Source organism: Heloderma suspectum, chromosome 2 (assembly GCF_057233095.1).
Source record: "Heloderma suspectum isolate Gila_16-S chromosome 2, 16-S_ref, whole genome shotgun sequence".
Lineage (NCBI taxonomy): Eukaryota > Metazoa > Chordata > Lepidosauria > Squamata > Helodermatidae > Heloderma > Heloderma suspectum.
This window is the reverse complement of record NC_139459.1, coordinates 307230293-307243540: the sequence shown is the minus strand read 5'-3', so window position 1 is coordinate 307243540 and position 13248 is coordinate 307230293. Positions and strand designations below refer to the sequence as shown.

General features: G+C 47.6%; 1 protein-coding gene across 1 annotated transcript in view; it reads right to left on the bottom strand.

Moving 5' to 3' along the window:
- Nucleotides 1-13248, bottom strand: part of LOC146354936 (netrin-4-like) — a 106836-nt gene that overhangs the window by 69238 nt on the left and 24350 nt on the right. Inside the window, exon 4 of the mRNA XM_084840207.1 lies at nucleotides 11722-12263. Within this exon, the coding sequence (XP_084696333.1) occupies nucleotides 11722-12263 (542 nt within the window). The remainder of the gene's footprint in view (nucleotides 1-11721; nucleotides 12264-13248) is intronic.

Genomic DNA, 13248 nt, shown 5'->3' with positions numbered 1-13248 from the left:
CCCACAAAACCGGTTTGCCACAGGCCGCCTCTTGCTCACTAACTGTATCCACAGTGTGCAGAGTAACACACCTAATCTGATCAATTTTATCTGCAAAGTGCCTTGCCAAAGCCTCACAGGAGGCCTTAGAATGCTCCAGTGGTTCCGGAGCCACAGGACCGACCAGGCTCCGGACCACTTGGAACAGCCTCCTGGGGCAGCACTCTGCAGACGCGATGGAGGCAGCATAATATTCCTTTTTTGCTGCCTTCACCGCCACGTGATAGGCTGAAGATATAGCTCTAACCCGTGTCTGATCGTCTTTGGAGCGAGACTTCCGCCACCGGCGCTCTAGCCGTCTCACCTCCTGTTTCAGAGCTCGTAACTGAGGATTGAACCACGGTGCAGTCTGAGCCCTGTTCAGGGGGAGAGGGCGTTTCGGAGCCACCCGATCTAATGCCCCAGTGATTGCGGCATTCCAGCCATCCACCAGGGTCTTGACCGAGTGGCCGTTGGCATGCCCCAGAGAATCCCCAAGCGCGTTCAGGAATCCATTTGGATCCATAAGACGCCTGGGGCGGACCATTTTAATGGGTCCTTCACCCCTGCGGAGGGGTTGTGGAACCGAGAAGTCCAACATCACCAGATAGTGATCTGACCATGACAAGGGGGTGGTGGATATACCCCCGACTTCCAGATCACTCCCCGCTTCTCCAGAAACAAACACAAGGTCTAGTGCATGACCGGCTACATGGGTGGGCCCAGTTAGAATATGGTGCAGCTCCCAGGAGGCCATGGTCTCCATGAAGTCCCGAGGTGCTCCTGTGAGGATGGCCTCCGAATGTATGTTGAAGTCCCCCAACACAAGTAAGTTAGGGGACTGTACACGCACATCAGAGACCACCTCAAGCACCTCGGCCAGGGAGTCAGTCGTGCAGCGGGGTGGATGGTACACGAGCAGAATCCCCAGACTGCCCTTCGGGCCCAACCTCCAGTACATGCACTCAGCAACCTTGGTCTCCCGGAGAGGGGGTCTGGTGAAGACCAAGGACTCTCGGTAGATAACAGCCACTCCCCCTCCCCGATCCCCAGCCCTCGGCTGCTGTGCATACGAAAATCCAGCTGGACACATGGCTGCAAGGGTTGGAGCAGCAGCCTCGGCCAGCCAGGTCTCCGTAATACATGCCAGGTCTGCACTCTCATCCAGAATCATGTCATGGATGAGGGAGGTTTTCTGGGTAACAGACCTGGCATTGCAGAGCAGCAAACGAAGGCCAGAAGATGGGGGCACGCCTCTCCCAGCCATCCTTTGGCTCTTGACAGGCCCGGAGCAGGGGACAGATACTACACATCTCTCCCTTGTTCCCCTTACCTGGCATGGCCTGCCCCTAGCGCTCCGCCAGTGCCTGCCGCCCAGCCTCGGTATGTTCTGGCCCCCAACACTCCCCCCACTGCCTCCATCAGGTGGACACATGCCCCCTCACTCCCGCCTATCAGGCAGGCTACCCACCCCTGAAAACACAACAAAATCCCCCCCAACAAAATAAAACAAACAAAACAATTAAAATCCCCTTAAAAATGCCAGGCAGGAGTCCACAGGGAAGGCCTGGTGGCGGTGGTAGCGGCGGCAGCAGCAGGCCCAGCGGCGGCAGCAGCAGGCCCAGCGGCGGCAGCAGCAGGCCCAGCGGCGGCAGCAGCAGGCCCAGCGGCGGCAGCAGCAGGCCCAGCGGCGGCAAGCACGCCTCTTCCCCGGTGGTGGTGGTGGTGGTGGCTTCTCCTGCAGGCCCTGGCTCTCCCAGGCTACCTCAGCCAGCCAGCTTTTGTAGCACCTTCAGGGAGGGGCAGGTGGAGCAGCACAGCTGGCTCGGTACCTGGGGGCCTGGTCCTGCAGGGACTGGCGGTCTGCCAGGCAGAAGTCCACAAGGAAGGCCTGGTGGTGGTGGCAGCGGCGGCAGCAGCAGGCCCAGCGGCGGCAAGCACGCCTCTTCCCCGGTGGTGGTGGTGGTGGTGGCTTCTCCTGCAGGCCCTGGCTTAAATAAGGCACGCCATGGTGGGCTGTTTGATTGTGTGAACCAGCCCAATGTCTCAGTGTTTCCTGCCATTCATGTTTTGATTCTCCATCCCTGATGCAGATAATTCTGTTGTAATAACCTGATCTTCCAGTCTGGAGGTGACATGAAAAGATGTGGCCACATCAAAAGCTTGTCTTAACAGGAATTCAAAGGGAGAGTCAAGAAAGGATGAATAGGCCATAGATTCAGGCACTTTGTATGCATGACCTCCTATGGCAGATTATCCTTGTGAGGAAGGGGTGTTGCAGATCATACTTAAGAAGTCAATAGAGCATAAAACTAATAAGGGAGAGATATGTCACCATCAAAGGTGCGTTTGGTGGCGATACAAGAGAGGGCCTTTTCGGTGACTGCTCCCAGGCTGTGGAATCCCCTTCCAAGGGAGGCTAGGTTCGCTCCGTCTCTACTGTCCTTCTGCCAGCAGGCAAAGACTGCTTTATTCAAGAAGGCCTTTGGCTTGTAAGCAGGTTTGTGGGTTGAATGCTGTTTTATCCTCTAATGGTTATGTTTTTATTGCATTTTAATGTGTTTTATTGTTTTTATCTATTTGAAATCGTTTTGTACGCTGCCTTGAGTGCCATTTTTTGGTAGAAAGGTGGGTAATAAATCCGGGTTCTAGTCCCCACTTGGCCATGGAAGCTCACTGGGTGACTTTGGGCCAGTCACAGACTCTCAGCCCAACCTACCTCACAGGGTTGTTGTTGTAAGGATAAAACGGAGAGGAGGATAATGTAAGCCGCCTTGGGTTCCTTGCAAGAGGAAAAAAGGCGGGATATAAATGCAATAAATAAATAAATTAATTAACACATTGTAGGTGACTGACTAAAATCAAAATTGCATAAAGCAACTGTACTGAATGAAGACAAATGAAAGCAAACGAAAACTATGGAGATAAGAATCTTGCTGTGACAACCCTCATAATAAGCTGAAAGAAAATGGAAGACTTTCTTTCTAATCCCTCCATCTCCGGCTGGCAATTGATGATGCAGAGCAGCCACTACAGAGATGACAACTACAGGACAGTCCTTGGCAAATGGAGGGCCTGCCCTTCTGACCTTGCTGTAATAGATCTGTTGATGGGACATGGTATGCTAGCCAGCGGCCGGATGTCCGGCCGCTGGCGGAGCCGGCCTGCGGCTCCGCAGAATCCCCGCGGAGCGGAGCCGGCCAACCAGAATTTCGGGGGGGAGGGACGGAGCGCCTCCCCACCCACCTCGAATCAATTTCGCTAAAAGGTAAGTGACTTTCGTACATCCCTAGTATGTACACTGAATGCAGGGGGCCTGGGAGTTGGGATCACAACCGCTAGTTCTGCCCAACCTTATGTGCAATGAGTAGAAATTCTGAATGGATCCATGCATATATAAAGAGAATGAGCATCAGTTTGTCTTGCTGTTGAGAATCCTGGTTTTTGCAGATTATACATACAGAGCCTTCAATTGGATGCACACAGGTCAGGGATGGAACCAGAGGGTGCAATCCTGAAACCTTTCTCCACATGCTACATTCACAGGGTTAATGTTTGCAGAAGGCACAGCAGGCGTAACATTTATTTAAAACATTTCTATCCCGCCCTATATCATTAAGATCTCATATAGACACAATGACAAATTATAATCAGTAACTTAAAAGATTTACTGTTCATGTGCATAAAAGATATACTATGACAGAGTCCAAATTCATCCTTTAATTCTTATTTATTTGTTTGTTATATTTGCTAGTCACTGTATATAAATACATGCTTGACTACAACTCCCATCATTCCCAGCCAGCATGGGTTGAGGAAGGCTGCCATAGCCAAATGGCCTGACGATTATTACTTATTTCCCCAGCCTGATGCCTTCTAGATGTCTTGGACTACAACTCCCATCATCCCTAGCCAGCAGTGTCATTGGGGATAGACTATAGACTTTGCTATGCTATAGGCTATGCTGTGGATTATGTTTCAACAGTAGAGTCCAAGTCAAGGAAGATATAAGTGATTTTATCGACCAAGAAATCTAAAAAACAGTCACATCAATCCCCCCACAAGGGGTCTAGCCCCTCCATCAAAGGGAGACTGAGATGTAACACAACCCTTCATACAACCTGAAATAGTTCAACTGGTTTAGAGCTAGAGTGCTGTGGCAATTCACCACTCAGCCAAGAAAAAAATAAATACAAATCTGATGTCCCAAGATCTTTTATGCATTCTGATTGGGTGGATGGGTTTTCCTCAGGACCAATCAGCATATTTGGGTTTGGGAAGGAATTTCCCACAATGAGATGATGACTGTATGAATGATGGCAACATGTAAGCAATTAATTGCTCTGCAAGTCTGCTGTCACAAAGCAGCAAATTTGTCTTGCAAAGGTCTCCGTGATGATCATGCAGTATGGATGTCTGGGCACTGGGATTGTGAACCATCAAGCTTGGTTCACACACACACAGAGCCATCAGATCAAAATTGCATTCAGTGCTTGCCAATTTTAGTTAAATTTGAACTAGTTACCTAGAATGAACTTGGCTGGGGAAAAAAGAAAGCTTATCAGCCACTGTTCTAGCAGTTGCTATAAAAGAGACCACTGAGAAAAGCATAAAGTTCTTCCTTTGAGCTCCCTGAATAGGTTTGGGAGCACTTGATGCTATAGCATTTTTGAAGCTAAGTGGATGTGGTCCTGGTTAGTGCCTAGATGGGAGAACATTGAGTTCCCTATGAAAGCTAGAGGAGGGACTGTAGCTCAGTGGTACAGCACCTGCTTTGCATGCAGAAGGTCCCAGATTCAATCCCTGGCATCTCCAGGTAGGGCTAAGAAAGTCCCCTGACTGAAATCCTGGACAGCTGTTGCCAGTCAGTGCTGATAATACTAGGCTAGGCGGACTGATGACCTGACTCAGAGACTCCAGAGACTCACACAGCACTTGGAATCAACATACTTCCAGGTCTGGTGGGCGGAATAGAACTGAACATCATCAACCTGGTAGGGGCTGCTCAATGGATGAGAGAGGGTTGTTTCCTGCCCCTGTCTAGGCTCCCTCCAGCTATTATATTATTATGAATAGAGAGTAACTAATTCACAATTCTGAAGGCTAGAAACAGTACTGTAGTGGTTTTATGAATGATAAAAGACAGGATAGATACCCCATGAGAGCATCCTACCAGCACAAATAAGTTCTACCTCCAACCCCCCTTTCTCCTTCTCTGGCCACTTCTCCCTGCTTGCAATGACAGGCTGCTATGCTCCCATGATCCACACCACAGTTCTGGTCATTGCACCTAAAAAAGATTGCTGATACTGTGGAGTTGGAAAAGGTTCAGTAAAGGGCAACGACAATGATCAAACAGCTGGAGCAACTCCCCTAATAAGGAGAGGTTACAATATCTGGAACTGTTTAACTTAGAAAAAAGTTGCATAAGGACAGACATGATAGAGGTGTACACAATTATGCATGATGTGGAGAAAGTGGATTGGGAGCTATTTTTTCCCCTCTCTCTCATAATCCTAGAACTTGAGATCATCCCATGAAGCTGATTGGTGGGAGATTCAGGACAGATAAAAGGAAGCACTTCCTCACACAGCACAGAGTTAAAGCATGGAATTCACTACCACTAGTGAAGGCCACCAGTTTGGATGGCTTAAAAAGGGGATTGGACAAATTCATGGAGGAGAAGGCTACCAATGGCTCCTACTCCTAATAGCTATATGCGACCTCCAGTGTTAAGAGGCAGTATGTCTATGTACACCAGTTGCTGGGGAGCATGGGTGGGAGGGTGCTATCTTGCCCTGCTTGTGGGTTTCCCATGGGCAGTTGGCTGGCCACTGTGTGAACAGACTGCTGGGCTAGATGGACCCTTGGTCTGATCCAGCAGGGCTCTTCTTTCGTTCTTACTATATAATGATGCGAGGATGAGAAATCTATTCAGTATCTCCTGTCCTGCATGACAGGAAGTGCAGAAATAATGCTAGAAAAAACAGTGCCTATTCCTGGCTAGTTTACAAGTTGTTCCCCCACCACCACCACCACCACACACACACTGAAAAGAAAAAAGCAGGAATAAAAGGAAGCCTGCTGACGTGGCTCATTAAAATGCCAGTTAGAAGAGGATTCCTTTTGCAAAGTGACATCCATGAACTTGTTCCCCATTTTGCTTTCCCCCAACAAAACCATATTCTGCTTGTACAGCTTCCAGTGGACCTCCCCCCTGCCCCACTCTAAGCCTTTCCTCTGGGGAGGCAGAACCTGGTGGTGCTATCTGCATGTTTATTCTGCTGGAGTTAACTGCTTCCCCTCACCCTTGCCTCTGCATTTTATCTCTTCTGCAGCTCAAGTTCAATGAAATGCTGAACAAACAGGCCTAGTCATAACATTTGGGCACTTGCCTTTAGGAGTGACTAATCCCTTCTCAGATCTTTTCCAGCTGGAAGTTGGAATAACTAAAGAAGCGGGAGATCTGCTGACTCAAGGAGCCTATTACTCAATAAGTGGCCCTGAGGTTACGACTTTTCGTTTTTGAGTGGAGTGTGTGTGTGTGTGTGTGTGTGTGAGTGACTATACCTGTTGTGTATGTTTTCCTAGTCATGATTATCATGATCACAGCAACTAGAAAATATGCTGTTGCACTTGTGAGAATCTACCCCCCACTTCAAAGCAGTGACTGTGTCACTGTATCCTTGTGCCCCAGGATGCTCCCAAACTCTTGGCTTCAGCATTTCCCCCCAACTTGGGCTGAAACGGCAAATTCCACCCTCCTCCACCCATTGTCAGTCTCTTCCTCCTACTGCCTTCACACACCCAGTAACCTTTATGGCACCCAAAATATGCCACCTAAGATGGCCACCTCACCTTGTCACATGTTACCACCTCAGGTATATTGTTAGCAGTTTCTCTGAATATATTCAGAGAGCATCACACAGAGGTGAAAATGATCGTGTGATCCAGTGGCCCTGTCCTGCTAAGCATCTGCCGCTTTCTTTTTACCAGCCAGATTCTCCGAGAGTGTGTGAGGAGGAAGGAGGCAGGCTTCCTCCTGAGCTGTTCCCTCAGAACCAGAACTTGCCTGTTTGCTGCTCCACATGGCAGCAGGTGTCCACCCTTGGCCACCATGTTGGTCTGGAGAAAAATGAGGGGTGCGTTAACTGATATTCCTACAAAGTCTACTCTTTCTGGTGGTCTTGTGCATAAGGGTGGTGTTTGTTTTGCCCCCTTGCAGACATGAGCCTGAGATAGTCCACTCTTATACTTTACAAAAGTTCCTGTATCTTGTTACAGCAATGGGAGAAGAGGCACCTCTTGAATGTCTTACTCTTGTGCAGTTATTAAAGGCACAGCTGGGCCTTACAAGCAACATTTTGGCAATTTTAAGCATCTCCCATCAGGGATTTTTTTACTGAGCAAGGATCTTTGTAGCACTACAGTCCACAGCTCTGCCATGTAAAGAGCTCCTGACCTCCTTGAGGTGCTATCTGGTAGCACACACCAAAGGATCCCAGCAGCACGGTTTCATGACACAGATGTTGAGTTACTGCAGGGATTTTGCTGGCTTACTTCACTCAGACTTGTGTTAGCAGAATCAGATCTGACTTTGAGTCTCCTTGGGCTTGGAAGGAAAACATTAGAAAATCCATTAGTTGATCCACCGGTGTGTATGTGTTTAAAAAGACAGCACATGGTTCCTGAACAGAAAGCAGAAAGTAGGAACAAATCGTTAATTCCCACAATGGAGGGATGTAAACAGTGGGGTCCCATAGAGATCTGTATTGGGACCAGTGCTTTTAAACCAGTGCTGTATTGGGAGAGCCAGTGTGGTGTAGTAGATAGAGTGTTGGACTGGGAGTTGGGAGATCCAGGTTCTAGTCCCCACTCAGCCATGGAAGCTGACTGGGTGACTTTGGGCCAGTCACAGACTCTCAGCCCAACCCACCTCACAGGGTTGTTGTGAGGATAACATGGAAAGGAAGATCATGTAAGTTGCCTTGGGTTCCTTAAGGAGGAAAAAAAGGCAGGATATAAATGTAATAAATAAATACACTTGTTCATAAATTATTTGGAATTAGGAATGGGCAGCGAAATGACCAAGTTTGCTGATGACACCAAATTATTTAGTGTGGTTAAAACAAAAAGGGATTGTGAGGAGCTCCAAAGAGATCTCTCCAAACTGGGAGAATGGGCATCAAAATGGCAAATGCAGTTCAATGTACGCAATATACAGCGATGCACCTTAAGGCAAAAAACGTCACGTATATGCTGATGGGATCTGAGTGAGTGGTGACTGACCAAAAAAGAGATCTTGGGGATGTGGTGGACAGTTCGATGAAAATGTCAACCTGGTGTGCAGCTGCTGTGAAAAAGGCAAATTCCATGTTAGGCATAATTAGGAAAAGCATCAACAATAATCTTACTGCCCTTATACAAATCTATTGTTGAGCCACACTTGGAATACGGTGCACAGTTCTGGCTGTCACACCTAAAAGGGGTATTTTAGAGTTGGAAAAGGGCAGAAAAGGGCAACTAAAATGATCAAGCAGCTACAACACCATCCTTATGAGGAAAGGTTATGTTTGTGACTGTTTAGGTTACAAAAAATGTAAATAAGGAGTCATGATAGAGGTGTACAAAAGTATGCATGATGTGGAGAAAGTCAATATAGAGGAGTTTTTCTCCATCTCTCATAATACTAGAACTTATGAAGCTGATTGGTGGGAGACTGAGGACTGATAAAAGGAAGTACTTCTTCACATAGCGTATAGTTAAACTATGGAATTTACTACCACTAGATGTAGTGATGACCACCAGCTTGGATGGGTTTAAAAGGGGACTGGATAAATTCATGGAAGATAAGGCTATCAATGGCTCTAGATGGCTATATGCTACCTCCAGTATTAGTGGTAGTATGTCTGAATATTAGTTACTAGGGAACAAGAGCACTTTTAGAGGACCCATGGGCAAGACGCCCTCAGTGAGTCTACCTTCTCACTGCCATTGTCACCAGCTGCTGTTGCTCCTCGTCTTCTTTTTCATCACTGCTACCACTTGCTTGCTTGACAGGCAGAGAGCCAGGGATTCTGTTCACACAGTGGCCAGCGAGCTGCCTGTGGGAAGCCATTAAGTAAGGACATGAGGGCAGGGCTGGTGTCAAAGGTAGGCATGGCTGGGCACCTGCTAAGGGCCCATGCCCCAGCAGGGCCCCACTGACAAGAGCCTTCTGGACTTGCTCCTCTTCCTCCTCCCCACTGCGTGTTCACCTGCCTCTTGCTTTGGCCCAGACAACAGTGGTGGTGAGAAATTGATCTCCTGCATCAATTTCTCACCACCACTGTTGTCTGGGCCAAAGCAAGAGGCAGGTGAACACACAGTGGGGAGGAGGAAGAGGAGCAAGTCCAGAAGGCTCTTGTCAGTGGGGCCCTGCTGGGGCATGGGCCCTTAGCAGGTGCCCAGCCATGCCTACCTTTGACACCAGCCCTGCCCTCATGTCCTTACTTAATGGCTTCCCACAGGCAGCTGGCTGGCCACTGTGTGAACAGAATGCTGGACTAGATAGGCCTTTGGTCATATTCAGCATGGCTCTTCTTATGTTCCTCTCCTCATGGGTCATGATGGGTTAGATAGCAGAGCCTGAACAGGTCTGCAAAGCAAGGCACATTTAACTTGTTCCCATAGCAACAGGCTACCTTATTCAGGCATACACAATTCCTCTTCCCCTAGTGAATTCCAGTAATGGGCTAATTCTAGCACACTTCATTGGTTTCATCTGTCACTCTCGCATGAAATGAATGGCCTTTTGATAGTTTCACCTCCTGTACATTCTAACAGAATTGGTAAATAAACAAGCAAGTAAATAAATTGGTTGCACTCTGTGGTGGAAGAGTATTTTGACCTGCAGCTCTTGCCACTTTATACAGTGGAACACTGCAGTGGACAGCTCTCTGTTGCGCTACACTCCCTCCTCTGCAGAGACTCTTGTTTTTATTTCCGGATGCTCTGCTTTATTAAAAAACGTGCTTCTAATTTCCCAGATCCTTTGACTGGATGGGTGGACAGTATGAAAAAAAAAATCTAGCATTTCTATTCGTATTTCTATCTTATTCAAGACCTTAAGTTCAACATAAACCAGCATCAGTATTTTAACCTAAGCTTCTGCTTTTGATCACATCTTCCATTTAATTGGCACAATGTAGGTGAAAGTAAAACTAAAAGCCTGACCACATGTGACTGAAGATCTTCATAAAGCAGGGTAGATTAAGGCTTTTATTAAACCAGCTTCCATTGGTAACAAAGAAAACGAGCTTTTGAAATGTTGTATGGATATCTGTGCCTGTGTCATCTTCCACCAGCAGAACATGCTCCGCCCCGACCTCACGTGAATTCCTCATTCTCTGTACAAAGGCAGTATGATGCATCTTTGTATATGTCCATGTCTTAGGAAGACATTGAAAAGGTCAAAGAGAAGTCAACAGTTCCATATTCCATACTTTGGAAGGTGGGGAGGTAACAGAGCTGGCCCAAGATATTTTGCTGCCTGAGGCGAAGAACAACATGGTGTCACCTCCCATTCCATGTTCAAAAGCCAACTGGACTGGCAGTGAAGTCTTATTTCATTACGGGGAATGAGCAGCATCCTCCACTGTACCTGAAGGCAGCAGGCTTGCTTAGGGGGCTCAGGGAAGGCCAAGTGGTACGCAGCTCTCTCCTCCAATACCTTGCTGCTGCCTCCCAGCATCTGCCACCTGAGGTGACAGCTTCACTCTGCCTAATAGTAGGGCCGGCACTGGGAGGAATAATCACATGACTCATTTGGATAACAGTAATTCTGTTCAGGTTGGCTTACTCCAATCTTAATAGGGCTTACTCCTACCTGGGAATAAGCCCTATTAAACACACCTGGAAAGGACTAACTTCTGAGTAAACATGCATAGGACTGGGTTATGTCACTGCGCGTTAAGAACATAGGATCTATCTTATACCGAGCCAGACCATTGGTAAATCTCGCTCAGTATTGTCAACACTGACTGGTAGTTGCTCTCCAGGGTGTCAGACAGGAGTCTTTCACAGCCCTACCTGGAGATGCTGTCAGCTGATCCTGGGAACCTTTTGCATGCACAGCATGTACTCTGCCACTGAGCTATGGCCTCTCCCTAGCTGAAGGTGCCATGGCATGCTAGAAAAGGGAGGGAATGCTAGCACAAGTGAAATCTGTATCAGTCTTTCTCTTCTTACCCTTAATTATTCCTGCCTACCATTAAAAATCTGATGCACGCTTACATAACTACGTCATGGTTCATTGTCTAATTTATAGGTATAAATGCAAATTTAGAAATAATTATTATAATTTAAATAGAAATACAGAACATCCTAGCAGGGAAGGCTGTGACCAGGTGACACCCCCCCCCCCCACAGGGCCTGCTCAGTCTGCCGTTCAGGTGCCCCTCTCTTTCTTCTTATGGTTCTTTATCTTTAAAGTGGACGTGGGCTGGACAGCCGTTCAAAGAAAAGATGACTCAAATAGAGGACTGTTCTCTGGCAGCCCTTCAATAGAGAACTGTCCTCTGTAAAGTAGGACACATGGCCACCCTATGTGTGAGTAGTTGCCAGTGGCCAACATCTTCTGAAGGTTGAACTTCCTAGCTTTGTTAAGTGTAATCTCAAAGTGGCGATTGAGAGGTTAATCATATTTCAGTTACTGTCACTTACCTCCCCTCTGGTGCAAGGCACCACATGTGAATACTTGGAAGTGCACAGAGATCCCTCCTCAATGGTATCATCAGGAAGCCCAAAAGTGGCTGTGCAGTTGACAGCAAAATATTTGTAAGGCCTCCATGTCTGCCCATAGTCCTGGGACCTCTCCAAAACCATGGCTGCTGGGCGAGGTGATCTGAACACTACTATGACGTGGGTCAAGTAGAACTCCGTTTCCAAGTCCAGCCTGATCTCTTCCCTGTGTACTCCTTGCGCAGACTGCCACCAGGAGCCGGGATTTAGGAAGAAGTCATCAGTCATGTCATAAGGGAGGTGAGAGTTATCAGGCTGGTTGGCATTACATTTGGTGCACCTGGGCTGCCCACAACCTTGGGAGGCCTGGTGGAGGAGGCTGTGATCTGGGTAAAAGCAGTAGAGTTCTGTGCTGTTCTGCCCACAGGTGGTACGTGTCGCTGGCGTTCTGCCTGTTGCTAGATTCCCAACAGCGGGATTGCAGGAGTGCCGATCGCAGCGGAAGGCTCGCAGCTTCACTGAATCTGCAATAAGAGCAGCAGGGAAACAACATTATGCCATATCAGTGCCCTGTACAGTTCTGTATTGCCACCCCTAACCACAGATCCCTACCACACACCTAACGCCAATCTTCATCCCATTCTAGGAACATAGGAAGCTGCCGTCTATTGAGTCAGACCCTTGGTCCATCTAGCCCTGTGTTGTTGACACTGATTGGCAGCAGCTCTCCAGGGTTTCAGGCAGGATTCCTTCCTAGCCCCGCCTGGAACCATCTGCATGCAAAGCATGTGCTCCACCAGGCAGGAGAGGGAACTGAGTGAGCTACAGCCCTGCTCTCACTCAGTTCCCTATCCTGCCTGCCTTTGACCACCCAGTTGATTGGTTTTTCAATTTCATTTTTTAAAAAGCTCAATTCTTTGAAACCTTTCATTCTAGAGGGGGAATAAATGATGCAAAATCAGCCAAGATATCCGGTGATGCTCAATGTGCCTAGTTTGTTGTGGCATCAAAAGCAAACCAAAAAGGGCAGGATGTGAGGAGAACACCTACTCCTTTTGGTGCCAGATGAAGACCTTTTTATTTTCCCAGCATTTTAGCACTCTAGTCTTTCAGCTCTGCTGTTTTAAATATGTATTTTAAATCTCTGCATTGCTGCTAGGCTTTATTCTGGTTGTACTTTAATACTGTAGTTTTAAGCTTTCATATTTTATATTGTTTTATGTTGTACTTTGTGGTTTTCATTTTTGTGAACCACCCAGAAAGCCTCAGCTATTGGGCAGTATAGAAATGAAATGAAACAAAACAAACAAACAAACATTGGAATAGCTGGGATGGCTAGTTCTTCACTGCACATACAACACTCTTCAAGAAGCAGCGGCCCACAGGGGGAGCAAATTAAAGCAGCATCCCCACAGCCATTTGGAATGCATCAGCCCTAAGACAGAGGCACCTCATGTGGCAACAGAGGCAGAAAGAGGCACCTCAGACTAAGACAGAGGCACCTCATGT